The following is a 19,749-nucleotide window of genomic DNA, read 5'->3' as shown; positions in this document are numbered from 1 at the left end:
CCGAAAATATCTCGCGTTCAGATGTTTGTACCAGGAAAAGCTCAATCATCAGTGATTGTAGCTTTTTCTGGGAAATTTGTTAGTTCCTGTTAAGGAAAAGTCTAAAGACAAGACCTGGGTTTATCTTTTATATACAGTGTCAGAACATCTCTCTGATTTCAGCCCGATGTCACTGATATACAGGACTGATACAACGGAAGACAGTTTCCACTGCATCGTGCAGCTTAATGACATCACAAAACCTGCAAAAAAACATCTGTCAAAGGCTCCACCCCTTGTACTTCTTCACCTGTCAGTCACAGGATGACAATTTCATATCAAGTTAAATAGCCCTGACTTCTATTTGCACAAAGGGTTTCCTTTTCCTCTGATACAGGTTAGCATTAGAATATAATATCATCTGCAGGGACATTTAAAATGCCTATAGTGTTTCAGCTTTGCAACCTGCTCAACCTCTGTTAACAGTTCTGGTTCAACTTTAGCCTGATGATCACACAGAGGTGCCATTTCTTCTTTAGGTCATTCGCTGAACTGGTGAACTTTGAATCCAAAAGGTCAACCAGGCAGGTCAGTCTTCTGATTTCAAAAAAATCTTTCACATTTTACATGTACACGACACACACGTGGCTGAATAAAACCAAGCTGCTTCAGTCCTAATAGTGAAAAAGGAACATGAGACTTTAATGCTCTCACAACTACTTTTTAGGGAAGTACAGCTCAATAGGAAACCTTCTCACTGGAATTAGTGTGATCCATGCAAATGAGGATCAGTCAGGATTTCTGTAGCATCTACAGTTTAAGATCAAGTATAAAGTAGGAGTATGAAGACAACAGACTGAGCTGTCACTGCAGGCATGATCCTATACAACTGTTAACTGACAGTCTGTGAGCTTTCACACATTAAACGCTCATATTAAATAAGGACATTTAGGTTATCCTATATCAATTTCATCATATGATTGTGCCAATCGACTGTAGCTGGGAATAACACTATAAATGTTAGACTATAAGTTTCCAAAGAGAGTCCTGGACAGAAAGTAGACATTATAAGATCAGTCGTCCATCTATCAGTGTAAGACCAGAGTAGGTGTGTGGATGTGATGGGGCTGTGGGACCATCCAGGTCTGCTGGGCCTAACTGTTCCCCAGGTGGGGGTTTTATCCCAAAATATCAGTCTACATAAACAGACCGAGTGGGGCACTCAGCACTGGTTAATCCTAATCTGTGGACACGCTTCACAGAGCCCCACACTGCAGCCCGTCTGAGCTCAGTCTGAACTATCAACCAGGCCTGTCTACAGCACATCCACCATGAGGCTCTCAGTCTGCCTGGCTGCTCCATGTAAAAATAAAAATAAAAAACAGATATTAATCCGAGGCGTCCGATTACTGGACAGATTAGAAACTGTACAGAGATGTAAAAAGGTGGAAAGGGCAAAAAAAAATAGGGGCAAAAACAGGACCATGCAACATCAGAGTCAGCCCGAGGGAAGAAACCAAGCTAACAGCTCGCAGCAGGTTACAATTAGGAAATAATAACAAGAAGAAGGAGGATATAAATGCCAATAGTATAACGTTACCGGAGTGTGTGCATACGTGTCTAGCGTTTCAGCGAATTGACAACTTGGCATCATTAATAATCTATGAGGTGCATCCCACTTGACTTCACTTACCAGCAAACTTTCCAAGTTTACGGAAGACCTGGGGTCTCTGATCATGTCCTCCAGCTTCTTCTGCCGGGTTTCCATCCTCCTCTCGGCGCCCAGCGGCAGCGACATGACGGCGGCGGGGGGGGGGGGGGGGGGGGTCGTTCAAAGGCTGAGGTGTAAAATATGGATAAAGTTTTTTTCTCTCCCCGAAGCGTTTTGAGTTTTACATGTGAAACCTTTTCTTTTGTTCGTGGCTAATGGCCGTGGGCCTAGCGGGAGCAGCCTTGGGCTCGCAGCCCACCCAGCTCGCCTCGCGTCCAACAGGAATAGTGTGTGCACAATGAGGAGAAAATATTCCCAAAGCAGAGGCTCCCCGCTTCCCCCGAAAAAAAAAAAAAAAAAAAAAAAAAACTTGCCCAGAGAGCGGGCCTTCTTCAGTCAGCCAGATATTTTGGCTCTGCGCTAATAATCACAGCGTTACACTCGGATTATCACCTCCAGTTATGTGAAAGATGCATTTTTTTTCCAAACTCGGCGATAAAAGTTTGAATTTGGAGGCAGCAGCAGCAGCAGCAACAGGCAGCAGCCAGGGCGTTTTCTTTGCCCCCCTCTCCTCCTCCTTCCCTCGGTGTTTGGCCGCTTGGAAACGCTCCGCTCCGCTCCGGGTTTGTTTTCTCTTTTTCCAGAAAACCCCGCTTCGTCTCAGCCCATTCAGAGACGCTGGAGCCCGTCAGTATGGTAGTTTGTCCTCGGTGCTGCCACAAGTCCGACAGGGACGATAGCGACTCTTCTCCCGCGCTGAGTTTTTAATAAGCACACTCTCTCTTCCTGGATTTCTTCTCGCATTGTCGCATCAGTCCTCGTCGTTTCGTCCTCTCTTCGGACATCTGTCACCAAAAAGATGCAGAAGTTTGGGTCGTTGAGAAAAGTCGCGCAGCGGCGGATGAGTTCCTGGCCGTAGCTACACTCACATCTACACACCGACCGACACACACTGAGCCTCCAGTCTGTCTCCTCCCCCTGACACCACCACACCAGGACTACGTTACCCATAAGCCACCTGTCCTGTCCACCTCTCTCTCTGTAGGCTACCTGTTAGCTGCAGAGCTGTTCACATTATTAAATGTAACTAGAAAGGCTTACACAATCAAAACAATATAATGAGTTCATAAAAAGGATTTTTCTTTTTTTTTTTCTTCTTTTAGGCTACACATTCTTAAAGGTGCTGTGTTGTGAGATTTCCATGTCTTCTCTATCAGCTCTATTATAAAAGTATCAAAGCCTTAGTAGGCCTACACAGAGAAATGTACACAGCCTGTAACTGAACCATAAAACAAGTCTTCTGAGGACTTCTGTAACTTTGTGATGTCAAATAGAGCAGCTGCATGACAAGCTCCGCCCCCTTGAACCCACCATGCAGCTTTACCAGATTTGTCATTTGCCTGAAATCTGCTCTACTTTTATGTGAACTAGGCTACATCAGGTTTTGCCTCTTCAAACTACAAATATATTTTCTGATTATATCAAAACTTCAAATTAAACATCTGTGAGGCAGTAGCCTACCCTTCATTTTCCCTTTTCTTTTGATATAGCCTAATAGTAGGATGTAGGTAGCCTATGTGTAGGCCTAAGTAATTTCATTAGGCTAATTTATCATCATATTTTTCTAAACTATCATTGTTATTTTTCATAAATACTGATGGTAATCATTTCATGGGTGAGAGCTTGGGAGGAATGGAGGGAAATAGTTTCAAGGAAGACTTGAAAGATATAACCAAACAACTCTGGAAAACTGCTGTATAATATTCAGAATCAAATGAGAAGAGTCCAACAAAAATATGAGTGGACGGAAGTCCAAAGGGATCCTGTCCCTACAGCATTCATGCATTTACACATAGAAAATAAAGTTAACCACAGTAGGCCTAGTAGCTGCCTTCAGGATTTGGAGAAATGTTCCAGTTTTGTAAATTAGGCTAGGCTACTATGGCTAAAAGTTTAATTTATTCATAGGAATCTCAACATGTAAGTGTAGCATAGCTACTTAGTCTTTTCCAGGCAGTGGAAGGTGTAAATTCATTATATTCTGCATTATTAAACTATAATAAGCAAATAATGTATTTTCTCAAAGCATGGTGAAATTCATGATTTTAGAAATAACAATTAAGGATAATATGCACTCTCTGAGGTCTCTGACAAAATACTGAAAGGATTCATTAGGGGACATTATAATTAAAGCAGAAGCGATCCGGTCATTTTGGCTAACTTCTTGTCAACCGATGGAGTTAGTGTAGCGGATGTGCACTCACTCCACCCATAAAAGACGTGCTAACCATCCCGCCAAGTGGTTGTCAACCTCTTGGCGAAGAGGTTAGTATCGTCGCCTCCGGTGCAGGAGGTCGTGGGATCAAACCCCACCTAGGGCAAGCTGTGAGAAACACAACGCAGAGGGCCAGATATGACATCGGCTACATTAGCAGTCCCCGCCCTCGTCCCTACATCACCACATTCACGCGCATCCCTTGGCTGCACACACAGAGAGGACTGCCCCTTTATGCCGTTCTCTCTCCTCATTGGATAAAGGTTGTAGGATACAAGGAAAGTTTTCTCCTCGGCTTACAGCAGAGCAGAGTGACTGACAGACCCGTGTTTCAGACCAAACACTATGATTGCCGTCGGAAGATATTATTTAATATATACTATTTAAGACTTATATTAACACAAACATTCCGCTTACTTCTGCTTTAACTCAAAGGTGTCAGGTAGGGCAAGAATAAGGGAATCTGGGCAAATGTCTGATAGGCTACATGTCAGTTTGTGTAGTGAGCAGATAAGTGTATTCTGGGAGCAGTTGGACCACAGACGCTTCCATTCACCTCATAGCCACTTGCAGTAATGATCTTTGCTTGATTATAAAGATTGATCATTTGCATTTCTATACTTGTTCTGCTGCTGTCCCTTTTACTGATGTTATACAACGGTCCTTCAACTCGTATCCATTTACATATGTTATTCAGCTGGTTCATGGCTGCTCCTTAGAGGCAAAATCCAGTGTTCACTGACCGGAAGTGATGCATTTTGCATTTTCTTTATTTAGAACAGTTAGGCTATATAGTTTGCATATAAAACAACAACCACAGTAAGGGAACAGACAAACACAACCTGTATAGCGTCGATGTACTGTTTGTTTGAAAGGTGATTCTTTGGAAATGTTGTGTGAAACAAATCGGGAATGAGCTGCTGGAGAACAGACGCAAACCATCAGTAAAGCAACATGAAGATGTTTTCAGCAGCTCATTCCTGATTTGTTTCACACAACATTTCCAAGGTATCACCTTTCAAACAAACACTACATCGACGCTATACAGGTTGTGTTTGTCTGCTCCCTTACTGTGGTTGTTGTTTTATATGCAAACTAAATAGCCTAACTGTTCTAAATAAAGAAAATACATTTATATGTTTGTATTTTGTTTGGCTGTCTGCACTGACAGACATATCTTGATTTGCACCTGCTGCAAATAAAATAAAAAAAAGATGTTTTCCAGCAGCCATAGCTATCCATAGCTGGATAGTAGTCAAGGTACAATCATGTGGTTTTGAATGACCTTTGTTTGTTCAGTGGAGAGAAATGCTACCATCTACTGCTGCAAATGACCAAACATAAAAGGTAATTTCTGTGGAGCAGTAGGCTACATCATTTTCCAGTCCACAATAACAATACAATGACTTACTGATAAAGTTTGGTCAAGTTATAGTTGAAAATTAGACAAATCTCCTCTACTCTGTCTCTGTTGGGGTGATGATCAACCACTATGTTTCCATTGCTTTACATTAATAGAGACAGTGCTAGTATGAGACCTGAGTGATCTGCATGTGCTAGTTCACAGTCCAAAACAAACTGGATTCCTATTGGCTGCCATCAAAAATCTCATTAAATAGCTACCACATCATTGTGTGAATACATGCAGATAAGTACCTTTCGGATTAAATTTCAAGTTTATATATTGCACTGCACATTGTTTTGAAGTTCATTATTTCCAATTCATCAACTTGTGTATGTAGTTTTTTTTTTTTCACAGCTGACATTTTACCTTATCACATTAAGGAATGCACCAGTTTTACCAGCAACACACATGCCATTTATTATATTCAAGTGTCCCAGTTATCAATGAGTGTGAAGGACATACAGGGCCCTGAAACTGAAGCAGCCAGAATGACAGATTTTTTTTTAATATTTCATATTATCTGCTGGGTGATGGGTGATAGATTCATCATTATGTCTTATGTGAATTGATGAAAATGTTGTTGATGATGATGGTGATGATGATGAGGAGGAGGTATTGTATCCACTTTCTATCTCCCCTATTAGGAAGTCAAATCTTTTTCCATTACAAGGCCAATACTTTGAGAAGCCATAAGATGGCGCTAGACCACTGCATTCAGACTCCTCATCTGCAGACAGAGGCCTTTCCAACTGCAGGCAAAAGAATGAATGTATAAACAAACAAATAAAAAATAATGGAGTGGGTATGTCTTTAACAGATAGTACACCGCTGTCACATCATGACCTTTGTTGAGTTATTCATATTCTTGAGGGGAATAATATCTTGATATATTTTATCCGTCCATGTGAACCATTTAGTTAATTTTTCAAACCACTCGCTCACTGTAAGTTATTCTAAATCATAATTTGCAGCAACTTAACATGCGAGTTAATATCAACAATATTTTAATATAAATGTGAGTATGCCTGTATATTCTATTTCTATCATTTTAGTTGTTTGCATAAACTTGGTTGTCCATTTGCTGCCATGGTTACTGAAAATGGGCACCTAGGGTAAGACTATGTATGATAACAGCATACTAATGTTGTCATATGGACTTAATGCGTCACATTTTAATGTTCATGCAAAACAAATTAACTAACATGGACCACTGTAAACTGCAGTAGGCTATATTACAAAGAAAAAGCCCAAGTGCACACATTTGCCACATTTTACTGAATCATTTCCTTTGAGATTCATGTCGTTGTCTCTGTGTTTATATTGAAGATTTTATTGTAGAAAATGTGAACTGATAATGTGACACCTCTGAAATTCATACGCAACCTATTAATCATATTTTCACAGGTTTCCACTGACTCTCTGACAGGTTGTAAATTATGTGGCAAAGTCATGAATCAAATCAAACTCTCTCAACAACCAGTGCTAAGAGAAATATGTTTTGAGTTTAATATTATCTGTAATGTGGTCTCACCTGTACGTGTGTAGATTTCGTCTCAGTTTATGTACATGGAAATGTATTTGAACAGATATGACCCGTCTGAAACAGAGTTGTGAGTTCCTCTTATTTATTTGTCTTCATGAGCAATTCACTGGATAAAACAAATACTGTTACAACACAAAAAATGATTATTTTCCAAAGCAATTTTGGCCACCTGTTATGTACATGTTACAACGTCATAATAAAAAGACAGAAGATCATCTCCTCATATCACTGTTTTCTCCATTTTAATAATTAAAAAAGCATTTCACTGTTCACCAGGCATTTACATTGGAATCCAATGCTCAGGTCAAACCACCTTCACCTTATTTTTTTTCATTATTTGCAAATGCAAAACTTGTCAACAATAAATAATATTATAAAATGTACACAAAAAGATTGACAGCCCACCACGAGTTAAAACGTTGAACAGATCGGATGTTTAGGAACGAGAAAGTTGGGGGGAAGGTTTCTTCTTAGCAAAAGTGTGACAGTCCATACAAGTTACAGAAAAAGCTGATCATCTATACATTGACACTAGCAAGATAACAAAGTTTGTTGTTTCTGGTATATTTCATTTTGTACAAAGAAGAGAGAGTCTTCTTTACAAGCGAGCATCATTGTCTTAACTGTAGAGATTATACAAGCAAGAGTTAAGGCAACTTCTCTGTTGTTTTTGAAAAGTAACATGAAGTCATGTCATGTTTTATTTTTGTCTGCAGACTACTTGTCTCTATTAGGTTTGGAGTTGGTTGTCATTGCATAATTCAGGCGGTTGACCAAGGCCTGTAGTCTATCATCAAAAAAGGAATGCTGGAGATTTGTCACGAGTCTGTTTGTCATCACAAAGACTGATTCAGTGGTCCTGGATTTCCTCCATGTGAGAGTTAGAGGGTGTCTTATCTTCAGCATCTGTCTCCAACATGGACAGTACACCAGTTCTAACACCAACACAACATGGTGCACATTAGGATGAGACATATCATGCATGTTGATTTGTCTGTGTGTGTGTGTGTGTGTGTGTGTGTGTGTGTGTGTGTGTGTGTGTGTGTGTGTGTGTGTGTGTGTGTGTGAGGGTGTCAAGCAGAGGAAAAATCAGACAGCTCCTCATTACAAATCAAGCCCGATCAACCTTTTTAAAACAGTATGAAATCCCTGGTAAAGAGAGTGACCCACTTAGAGAAATTCAGGGGGATCAAGCAGTCATCGGAATGAAATTGAAAATTTGACCTGATAATGGCACCAGACAAAAGGTCAGCAAAATAATTTGCATTTGTACTCTGGGGGGCTAATTTAAGGGAATGATTTCAGATTTGGGGAAATACACAACAGCCAGTTAGCTTAGCCAGAATAAAGGATGGAAACAGACAACATTTAAAGTGTCATTTGGTGACCTTTAGAGATGCTGGGAGGCTAGTTTCCCATGTTTCCAGTCTAAATGCTGAACCGAGCTAACTGGCTAACTGGCTGGAGCTTGACATTTAACATTCAGATATTTATAAGTATAAAATAGTAAAAAATGTTTTTACCTAACTCAAGCAAATATGTGGAAGTCCAAACATAATCTGACGGTTGTGGACCTTGTGTGTGTTAAGTTGATATTTAGTCCTGAGGGTGGTGCTAGAGGAAAGCTAATGCAGTGTCCAAACTGGAAAGGACTCATGCTCTGATTAATGTTTGTCTGCTTGGTACATTTTATGGCGATCTACTCACGTGGCCATCATTAATCTCTGCCACCAACAGGACATGAATTTACTATTCTACATGCCATATAACAACTTTCTGCAGGTCACAGATGGTTTTTACAGTCCCATGTTCTCTCAAGTCTTCGGCCCTGGGTTTGGCTTGTTGTGTATTTAAAAGGCTGCACAGACACTAGAAACTCCAAACTGTGGTTTCTTGGGTTGACACTTAGGATTTCACATGAGTTTTGAAATAGGACTTACGATTGCTCTGTTTTATTCTTCTAATATGAACTGTAACTTATGAAATGCAGTGCGTCCACTGTCCACCTATGACCAAATGCTCTTCAGGACAGTAGCAGGTGGCTTAAAAGGAGCATTTTCATTGACTTTGCTTGGAGAGAAATGAAGCGACCAGGCAAGGAAATTCTCAAAGTGACACCAAAGCTGGGCCTTGGCAAGCAGCAAGCTAAGCCTAAATGCCTGACTAACAGGCAACAGATAGAGTTGCACACTGCTTATTCTGAGTCAACACTCTGTAATCTCAGCTGGGCTTTCTGCTCGCACCTGCCTCACACACACACACACACACACACACACACACACACACGCACACACATATCAACAAAGTTAAATTTACAGTGTGCATTGTGTGTTTGCATCTGACACCAGCATGTATGATTATCATATGTGAGTAAGTATGTGAGTAAATCTCGGGCCTCATTTGGGTGAAGAATGATTCACACAGTGTCTCATCATGACAGACCGAAATAAAAACAAAGGCTGCAGGTAGGACGGTGAGATAGGACAGGGTGCAAAGCAATGTGCACATCTAATGTAACACATGAGAGAGAATTCTTTAACTCCTGCATTATCTTTCTGATCCTGAATTTTATAATTTTAGGCCTTTAAGGTCTGAGTAATCCACAAAAACAGAGATAACAGGATAATACTGATTTTGACATCCGCTTGTGCTCTCCTCTATCTTCTTTCTTCTTTTAAAATAAGTGCTTTTTATTTTGGCAACTATAAATTATCTGGTCTAATCTTAAGTTTTAAGTCCAATTTCCGGTGAAAACTGGATGACATGCTTTGTTTCAACACACCAGAAGCCTTTGGCATTGGTAGGACTACCTTGTATCGCACTGGTAACATGTTCCCCCCTAAAACTAAATGTTTTGTCCCAGCTCACACTCAAATTGTGTTGCTTTTGCTCAAATTGCCCGACGACACTGCCTTTAGATTTGGCTTAAAAAAAAAAGAAAAAGAATAGGCAAAAAAAAAAAAAAAGAAGTAACTTGGCTGATCAGTGGTCACGCAGGAGGCAGCGCGTAAAGATTTTCCAAATTATGTAAAATGTTTTTATTGTTGAAATATTTCTGTAGTTTAACTTCAGCAGTTTTTTAGCCAGGTCCCAAAAGAATTATTTATGAAAGAGCTGGCTTCCCTCTGCCCCCTCTAAATTCAGTGCAGTCAGTCTCAAACTAACCCATGACAGGAACATCACTGGTAATGTATTATAGAAAAGATTAAGTGCTAGCCTGCGGTAGCAAGAACCCAATGCAGGTTGGCAGAGTTTCTACACTGCCATGCCATCCCAGTTTTTTTGGAGGTGCAATAAGCCTTGAAATGTTCTCAAACAGCAGGGGCCCATATTTACCGCTACTCACAGGGCTTACTGTTTAAGCACGCAGACGCTGTTCCCCAGGGTGTGAAAATGTAAATAGTATAAATGATTATGGTGACAACTCTGTCTCGTCCTTGTGTAACAGTATCAATATCTAAATTCTGTGAAGTTTACAAGCAAACAAACCAATGCAATAGGAAAAATGGCAGAGATTGCACGATTCCACCCACACACCACCACTTGCTGGTGAAGGTTAATATTTTATCCTCCAGTTTCATTCTCAACACAATTGCTGATTTTTTTTTCTTCTTTTTTTTTGTCCAAGGACAGTTTTTTTTTTTAGCTCTTTAAATTGTCCACCTGTCATATTGTATTCATGATTGCTTTGTTTTTTAGCTGCCACCCATCAGAATCAGCCAGAACACTTGGTGCCAGTTTACCAAATACATTTTCTTTTCAGATGGTGGACAAGTAAAGGCCAAGGAAACGGTGCAGAAATTCTATTTGTGCCAACTCTTTGTGGCTCCGTGGTCAAAACTTTGTGAAACCAGTCTACATCTTAGTGACAAGTTGTGTGTGAGAAAAAGAAAAAAAAAAAAAAAAAAACACCTACTGGAGCAGAGAGTTTGTACCTGTGATGTGGTGAACAGTTTGGACTGAAACAGGAGCATTTCAAAGAGGGAGGAAATCTCCCTCACTAGTTTGTGACTTTGACTAGTGCATCCATAGTAACAGACAATACAGAGAGCACTTGCTTTGATAGGGGAGGGTGGTGGAAGGGTATACGGGGCAGTGTGGGCTGAGTCTCTAAATGAGGAGACAAGCAGCTGGGTCGCGTCCTCCTGTTGCAAGGATATTTTATACTGTGTGCAGTTTGAAGGTGAAACCATCCCGCTGGCCACAACATCAAGTCTGTAGAAGTTCAGTCCATTAGAGTCTCTGTCACACAGACAAAAGGAGTCCTGTCCGCTCTACTATGATACATGTCAACGTGTTTGGTTGGACTCTCATCAGTCGTTGAAGGCGATTTGTGGTGCTGGTAGACTGGACGATGGGTGAGGACAAAGAACAAAGTGTGTGTGTGTGTGTGTGTGTGTGTGTGTGTGTGTGTGTGTGTGTGAGTGTGTGTGTGCACGTCTTGCAGTAGTGTAGTTGGGAAGGGCGGGATTTGGAGGTGGGGGTGGACAAGTGAGTGTCGTTGATGGCACAGCGTCCCTCAGACCATCCATCTGTGAAACAGAGTAGGAGGAGAACTAGAATGAGTCAGTGGGTGAGCAACCCCCCCGCCCCTACCCACCACCACCACCACCACCTCCTCACCCCAAACCCTAACCCCAAAAGCTGTTTCGGGTAAAGTCGATGCTTGGATTCAAGCAGGCAGCTTCAGTTCAGCAGTGGTTACAGAGCCAATCAGGTCTGAGCGACAGAGCACAGTTTTGTTGCTGAAAACGATTGAACTGAGCATAAAGCAGATCCCAGTGCCTCCAGATTTGGGGGTTTATTCTCTTTGGTAAAGGTAATCAGAATCAGCTTGAGGACAATTTGGGGCAAATAAAGAATGAAATATTCAGAGTCTGTTTCTCTGGTGGAATACATTTTACAGAATATTCTAGATATTTCATAATGAATGCCAGACAAGTGGCAAAGATGAAACACAGGGACCGCGTTTTGCATCAGCGACCAAAAGCCTGAAGGTTGCCGGACATTTTCTCCACGGCCTGCATGATTCATTCCAGCTGCTGCTGCTGCTGCTGCTGGTGGTGGTGCTGTTTTTAGCTGTGACAACGATTAACATCTGATGTGATTATTAATTCCTCTAATTCCGAGCACTCGCCTCGTTTTACCACAACTTGAATTGGGCCTCAATTGCTCTTGAATACAATTTCATTTAATTAACAGCTCTAGTGGTGCATCATTAAATTTGTTATTAATGTGTTGAATAAATCCTTTGACATGAAATACTTCTCATTTCCATTTAAAACATTCAGAGGTAATCTGCCAGTCAAAGCATGGTTCAGATTAAAGGAGAATTTGCATTCTCTGACAGCCTGATTAAGACTTGGACTCCACCCCCAAAAAAGGGGAAAAGAACGGTTTGGTGGATTAAAACATTTAGGCCTTCGTACCGATAACAAAATTACAATGTATTACTTTCATGCCTGGAAAAATCTTGTAATAAGATTTTAGACTTTCCTAATGTGCATGATGTTAGTAGACACCTACTCTGCCTGCCTCACCTCATGTGCAAAGTCCGTGCCCCTATGTGGCAGTAAAAGGACTGTTTCACACATTTTACTTTCTTACCTTTACCTTTTGAATTAGACTATTATGTTAGCTAGTTTTTAACATTTGCCCTAAGTTGGTTTAGCTAATTAATGTTAGCTAGCCGATGACGCTCTTCCAGTATAGCATGGCATTTCATTGCCATAGCATAAAAAATGATTATCTAATTTTAGCAAACACTGTGTAGTCACTAGCAGGGACGTAATAGAGGATTAGTCATTGTCAGAATCAGAACTGGTTTTATTGCCAAGAGCAGTAAAGGTTAGTTTACAGCACGAGGAACTTGTCTTGGTGTCAGGTGCAAACATAAAGGTACCAAAAATAGTTTAAAGGGAGGGATAAAAATAGAATTAAGAATTTAAATAAAATAATGCATATACTACAATAGAATAGCCTACAATATATTACTAAATAAGTTATTGTGCAAATTGTTGTCGCAGTGCAGAGTGACTGTCCATAGGTTTAGGGTTATTTATTACAGTCACTCTGCATTGTAGAGATTAGACATAAATATATTTTATCATTTCATCATTTTGAGGCTGTGCTATCTTAGTTAGCCTTTTGTCTTTATGACATTAGCTCGACACATGATTCATTTTCACCCAGTTATTCAGCTGTTTCGCTTGGTTGACTAAATGTATGTATGTATAACACTGGTGGAAAACAAATAAGTATGTTTACTACAGTTTTGAGGTAGGCTACTTGTACTTTACTTCCATATTTGACTCTTATGTTGCTTTGTACTTCAACTCCTAAGTGAATTCTCTTCTTGACAGCTCTAATTGGGTAAGAAAGATACTGTAAGGACTTTGACACTTAATTTTACTGAAGCAATGTTCTCTTGGGTTCCTTTTTGCTCCAGAGAAAATGTCAACCCTGCCACTCTCATTGCAAGCCTTTAGAATACTATTTCCAAAAGAATAACAAAAAAAGAAAACTGAACAAACTGCAGAAGCATGCTGTCTCGGGTGTTTCTATTTATAGTTTTGTTTAATCTCATGGGGAGTCTTGGAATTTGATTTTAATATAGTTAAGTTCATTTGTGTTTTCTAAGTGCTTGCTGGGGTAAGACACCTGGGATAATCCTAGAAATCCCCTTCATCATCCAGATGTATTAACACCCCCTCTTTAGGTGTGCTGTTTCATTTCATCTTTTCACAAATGGGCTTCATATCATGTTCCCTCCTGATTCACTAACCCTTTAAGAGGCTTTTCTGCGTCCGTCCCTGTGAGTGGCCCTTCAGGTGACATTCAAAGACATCGCCTGCACATCTGTCACGGTGGAATAGAAGCTTGGGAACGTGCACTCTGTCATAATTTTTGGTTAATAACTCAGCTGATAATTGTTTGACCTGTACAAAATGACCTGTATGTAGAGCACACTGAATCTGCCCTTGAATTAAGCATCTTATTGTGAAATTCTGATTAATGTTGCAGCCTTTTCAGAATGATTATGGTATAGCTACTTGACAAAACAAACTAATCCTGTTCCTAGAATTTTCCAAATTGTAAGATTAAACATATGAATAGTAAGCATCTTTTTATTTTTTCCCACTTAGTTCGTCTTTAGTCTTTTTACTTTAATAGTTCAAAGTTGCACACTGTGGAGTAAGAGAAACATCAAAACTGATTATTTGATGGGTGCCCAGTGGTGAACTACAAAATGTCAATGTCAGAATAAATCTTCACACAAAGTGTGCACAACTGCATGAAAGTGTGGGTGCACACTGATGTGAGCTCACCTCATTTGTTTTGATTGCGGATTCGCAGACACCTCCTCTTCAGCGGCGGCTCCAGCTCGGGGCTCCCGGCTGCTGACAGAGGAGCACTGATGGAGCAGGAGAGGATGGCTGTCTTGTCAGCACCGGGCTTTGGCACAGGCTGGATGACCACACAGCCTCCGGTGGACAGCAGCGGCAGAGCGTAGGCATGCTCGCCCTCCTCCAAGTTGGATTCGGGGTCCGGTTTACCCTCCACCGCGTTTACCATCTCGTCTTGTGCTGAGTCCCGCTTCCCTGGTTCCCAGTCCCCGACTGAGCAATTGTTCTCTTTCAGCGCCTCGCATTCCAGCTCCCCGTTGGCCGGCTGCTCCCGGGCCTCACCTTCTCCCGCAATCCCGTCCCCTTTGTGGTCAGGGAGGGACTCTAAGGCCGGAGTGAGAAGCGAATGCCATCCTGTACCATTGACTATGACATTGCATGGGGCGCCAGGACTAGTCTGGAGCTGGGGCTGGGTCCGTGCTGTGCTTGATACAGGTGGTGGGGTCCGGTTGGAGACAGAGGGGTTCAGCTGGCTCATGGGAGGATCTGCATTGCGAGACGGGCTGCTGTCGCTGGAGGGTGGGCCTGATGATTCCAGTGTGTTTGGGTGTGCGGCCCCCTCCAGCTGTGCAGCGCTGAGGAGACTCTGTGAGAGAGCCCCTTCCCCCTCATCACAACAGCGCCTCCCTTCCCTCCCCAGCCCAGCAGCTGGCGGAGATCTTGATTCGGCCTCTGCCTCCACTTTGACCTGCACCCCCGGTAGCATCCTTTGAATTACCTGCTGTTGGCACGACCTCTGGCCCACCGTTAGATCAATCACACCGTCCATTAGTCTGGGGCTGCTGGTTGGACACAGATTGCCTGAATGTTCCTCGGCCTTCACAGTCAAGTCCACCCTCGCTGACCTGCCTCTCTCTGAACGTATCGGTGAGAGACGTTCTGCACCAGCTGGATCTACTCTCTGCTCCCCTCTGTCTCCTCCAGAGGGACCCGGAGACTGGGGCCCGGAGGCTGAAGAGTCTGACTCTGGAGCGCTGCGGACGGAGCCGTTGCTCTCCGGCTGGTCCCTGGAGGATTTGGGGTTGAAGGGAATGGGGATTGGAATGGGGATTGGGACCGGGAGGGGCACAATGACAGGGTAAGGGACCAAGAGGGTCGGTGGTGGTACCAGCGGGGCCAATGATGGCATGCCAAAGTTCATCATGGGGGGCAGGGGGATGGGTCCATTGGGCATCATGTTGACTGGGGGGAAAGGAGGGAGACCTGGCATGGGCATACCGGGGTGGGGGGGCATCATACCAGGGTTGGGATTGGATGATGGATGATGATGCGGAGACAGAAGGGGTCTGTGCATGGGGCTTGATGCTGAACCAAGGGTCCTTGGGGGAGGGGGTGGACCGATACCAGGGATCATAGGGTTGGAGAGTGGGCTGTTGGGCCCCCCCGGGTGAGCAGAGGGGCGAAGAAATGGTGGACGGATATGCTGCATCATCTGATGCTCCATGAACAGAGGCAGGGGCATGGGCCCCCTGGGTGTCATCACCATGGGGGGGCTACCGGGGGGAACACCAACTGGTGGGTGCAGAGTAGGAAGCGGCGGAGGGGGAAGCGTGGGGCTTTCGTGGGGTCTCGGTGTGGGGATCTTGGCCGAGGAGGAGGAGGACGGGGAGCACACGGCCGCAGGGTCCGAGGGCGAGGTGGCGGAGGAAGTGCAAGGGGCCAAAGCAGAGGAGACGGAGGGCCCCCCCGGTGAGGGAGCTTTGCGGCGTAGGTCCGTTAACGGTGTTCCCCAGGATTCGGGAGTGAGCAGCTGCACCCCTCCGCTGCACTCCGGCTTCCCCTCCCCACCAGGCCCGTGTCCGGGGTTACACAGTGCTCCAGGCAGCGCAGCCTGGGTCTCCTTGTAGAAAATGTCCATCTTGTATTGGTTCAGGCATTTGGCACTGCAGAACTGCAGCCTCCGCTCACCAGCACCAAAGTCCAGGTACTCCTTTGTGTGGCGAATATGTTTGCACCAGTCACACACCTACAAAGAAAACACACACAATACACACACTGTATCAGCACCTGTCACCCTGCATACAAAACACTTCTAATTTGCTCTTGTTGAAATATAACACATCACAACACAATCTCCTTTGAAGTACCCTGGTAAAGCAGAAGCTCAGCCTCCATACCATCTGGAGATAAACACATTATAAAAGATTCTCTTTAAGGTGACTGATGTTGTTTCTAAATAGACTCGCATATCTATAAAGAGGAAACACTTAACGTTAAAGTATGCATAAATGCACATGCCTGTATCCAATCAATTTGTCATGGATTTTGTGTGTTTCTACATCTACAGTAACATTTTTCCTCTACTGATGTGTACATTGTGGCATTCTGCTATTGAGTTTGGCTTTAACTGTCCATCTACACCTCCTGTTGGCAATAAAGACTCCCTCAGTCTCAGCTAACCATAGACCTATGGCTAAAGCAGAAAAAGACAAGAAGATATTTTGTCGTTGTTCGTTCCACGACAAATACAGACAGATATTATGGTCAAGTCGGTCTGAATGCAAGAGACACTCAATGTCCATCTTGATCAATACTGAATTACATCGAAGGCTACTTTCAGCTTTCAAGCATTTTGCATTTCAGGCCACACCCCAAATCAGTAATGATCTGAGAAGGCATTTTAAGTGTTGTAATGAGTTTAAATCTCTCCAGAGGCATTCGGTCTAGTTGCAACAGCTTCATACAACTTCTCTTGTTTTAAACTCTGAAGTTTACAACAGAAACGTTTGGCTGAACATAGATGATGTGACTAGTTCTGTTGATCAATGCAATAGTGAAATGTTTCAATCATTTAAAACATGATAAGTGTGAGCGTGTGCTGTCAATCAGTTCATATGAAAGAACTGCAGCATGGCATAAATTGTAAATTATGAGTACATTCATTTTCACTGTATATTATAGTCCTCGTGCTTCTGAAATCCAATTACAATTTGTCTTAAAGTTCTTTTTTGGAACGGATCCAAATTAATTATTGTTCTTTGTGTAGTACTGCATCTACTTAACCTTTAAAAGTAACATTGGAGTCTGTGAAGAATAACGTTGATTGAAGTTTTGAAATTTTTTAAACTACATTTCTCCCTATGTGCTGTGTTTTAAATGAGGTTTTACTTCTGTATGCAGAGAGCAAACCACACCTGGATGCCAACACGAGGGGGGTTCAAAAGAGAAGTTGTCTTTCTCACTCACTGCGGTGGCAAAGATCCCAAAACACCTTGCTGCACTGTTTCATCACTGTTTCACACCTTTTCAGCACAAAAAGTGCACATTTTTCTTTGGGAAGAAAATGAATGTGACCCTGGTAAAGCAGATAGCAGTGGGCGAGCCCTGAACACGGCGTTACTCGTCAGGCCACACACAGCTCACTCTGTCAGCTCTGGGAGGAGTGGCAGGTCCTCGCTGGAGATAATTAAGGCATTAATCAGTTGTCAGACCCCTCAACGACATCCATCCATCACACAGACCCTTAAGCCCCCCTGCTGAATGTTAATAAGTTGAAGGATGCAACCGGAAGGGGGATAAACTCCTCTTTGCACACTGCGTAGCAACATTGGTGTATCTGGCAGGATGCTGCCTGGCAGCGACTGAAAGACTCATATGGGCTGTTTGGACAAATGCACTGTAGATCTGAGCAGGATTTCCAAATCAGACATAGCATGCACTCCTGCAGCTGCTGCACGTGTAAAACATCAGCTCCTTTACATAGATGATGTGTTTTACATCAGGTTGACCGGTTCGACAAAGACAAGGGTTTTTAATCATGTACTATAGTTGTACATGTGTAATAAATTCTGGGTCTTTGTGCAGCGTCTCAAGAGGGATTAGGAATTTATGAAACTAACAAAAAAAAGGAGCTTGGGTCAAACACACGGATAACATTAGAACCTGCAGCAGAAACAAATCAGACTTGACTCCTCATTTTAAACACTACACCGGCGCCGCTTAGATGTCAGTCCCTTGAATTTCACACGTTTTAACTGCCCATACAGTCCTAAGTAATTCAATGAGCCATGACTGAGTAAAAGTCAAAAAGGTGCTCTCGCAAGTTGAGTTTGATAATGGTAGGCCCAGGATATTTTAAATAATAAATGTACTGAAATTTTCCTCAACTCAGAAAGACAGATGGAGAGCACTTAACGACTTTCTGCACTGTGAGTGAAATTTCACTGCGCATTACGCTAATGGAGTTGTGCTTTCTCTCTCTCTCTCTCTCTCTCTCTCTCTCTCTCTCGCGCGCGCGCGCTCGCTTCCCACTCCTGCACACAGATGTTTGCAGTTGAATGTAATTATGGTCATTTATTTCCGTCGTGGCCAACGAACCAGCATCGGCGGCGTAGTTTAACCATTTGCATTACGATTATCGTGCATCCGAGCCAGTGCGATCACCTCGGCGGCCGTTGTTTTTTTCTCCCCCCCTTCTCACCCTCTGACCCTGTGAGGAAGCAAGTGAAATGTAAGAATCCCAAGATCAAGCACCAGCTAGTTTTAATGTGTGATTAGTTCAAATGAGCACGTTATAAGCGGGGGCCGTTCTTGATACAGCTATCAGAGGCCATTGAGAAGAGTTAAGGGATTGGATGGAGAGTATTTCATGCTGTAGTCACAGAGAGGAAAGAGCTTTCACAAGACTTTCTACAGAGATCCTGTTAGGAAGACTGCTCAACATACTGCCTCTGCTTGTTTACACTGAACCAAACAAAGCTGGCATAATCACAGGCGTGACATTTAACAGTGTGGGCTATTCTGTAGTGGCTATCCCACTATGCTGGCTCTCCCTTTTACACAGATGTTGATCCAGCTCTGAGACTATGTGGAAGGCAGAACAACACTGACCCTCCATCCTGTGTCCAGTATGAGTAGGTGGAATATATAGGTGCAACATTTCCACCTTTAACCACAGGCTGTGTAAAAGGGACTCTCTCTATGTATACTGTATATATGTTGTGCTGGATCAACAGGTTGCACAGAAGGAGTGAGACAGTGGAGAAAAGGAAGAGGTTGCAGATGTTAAAGAGACTGCAGAGGATGTGGAGGATTTAGATAATGAAGAAAAAGAAGTGGAGGAGGATGCGCAGGGTTAAAGAGGCTGGAGAGTTTGAGACAGTGCAGAGAATGCAAGGTTTCGAAGAGGCAGCGGTGCCTGAAGTGGTTTTATATGTAGCATAAAGCGCTTTCTGAGAATTAAGCAGGAAAGGTGCACAAAGGAACACAACTGTATATGTCCCTGTTAAGATTTTTCTTTTTACGCTTCTCAGGTTGCTGCAATCACATAGAGCACAAAGCGTGGATTAAAACCCCTGAAATGAACCAGGTGCTTGAAGCGAGCCAGTCGCCCGGTCTCCTCGCACTCTAAACAACCTCAAATAAACTATCCACTCCTCACAATCCAAGTCCACGAGAAGAGGCAAACAGAAACATTGCGCTTGTTGTACC

At 42.9% G+C, this 19,749-nt stretch overlaps 2 protein-coding genes across 6 annotated transcripts in view; both read right to left on the bottom strand.

Moving 5' to 3' along the window:
* The window catches only part of rock2a (rho-associated, coiled-coil containing protein kinase 2a), a 44,034-nt gene extending 41,393 nt beyond the window's left edge, over positions 1 to 2,641 (bottom strand). For all 3 annotated transcript variants that reach the window (XR_015034752.1, XM_085767810.1, XM_085767809.1), the window contains exon 1: positions 1,673 to 2,641. Coding sequence is in view for 2 of the 3 variants with exons in the window: in XM_085767810.1 (XP_085623936.1) it covers positions 1,673 to 1,777 (105 nt within the window). In the remaining variant the exon portion in view is untranslated. The remainder of the gene's footprint in view (positions 1 to 1,672) is intronic.
* Positions 2,642 to 9,851: 7,210 nt separating this feature from the next.
* The window catches only part of sobpa (sine oculis binding protein homolog (Drosophila) a), a 39,811-nt gene continuing 29,913 nt past the window's right edge, over positions 9,852 to 19,749 (bottom strand). For all 3 annotated transcript variants that reach the window (XM_085767384.1, XM_085767385.1, XM_085767386.1), the window contains 2 exons: positions 14,242 to 16,285; positions 9,852 to 11,445 (listed from right to left, as the gene is read on the bottom strand). In XM_085767384.1, the coding sequence (XP_085623510.1) occupies positions 14,243 to 16,285 (2,043 nt within the window). In that variant the 3' untranslated portion in view covers positions 9,852 to 11,445; position 14,242. The remainder of the gene's footprint in view (positions 11,446 to 14,241; positions 16,286 to 19,749) is intronic.

The sequence above is a fragment of the Trachurus japonicus genome, chromosome 22, assembly GCF_045865225.1.
Source record: "Trachurus japonicus isolate A0001 chromosome 22, Traja_1.0".
NCBI classification, from domain to species: domain Eukaryota; kingdom Metazoa; phylum Chordata; class Actinopteri; order Carangiformes; family Carangidae; genus Trachurus; species Trachurus japonicus.
Note: the sequence above shows the minus strand (reverse complement) of the source record. Positions and strands in the feature narration are given on the sequence as shown.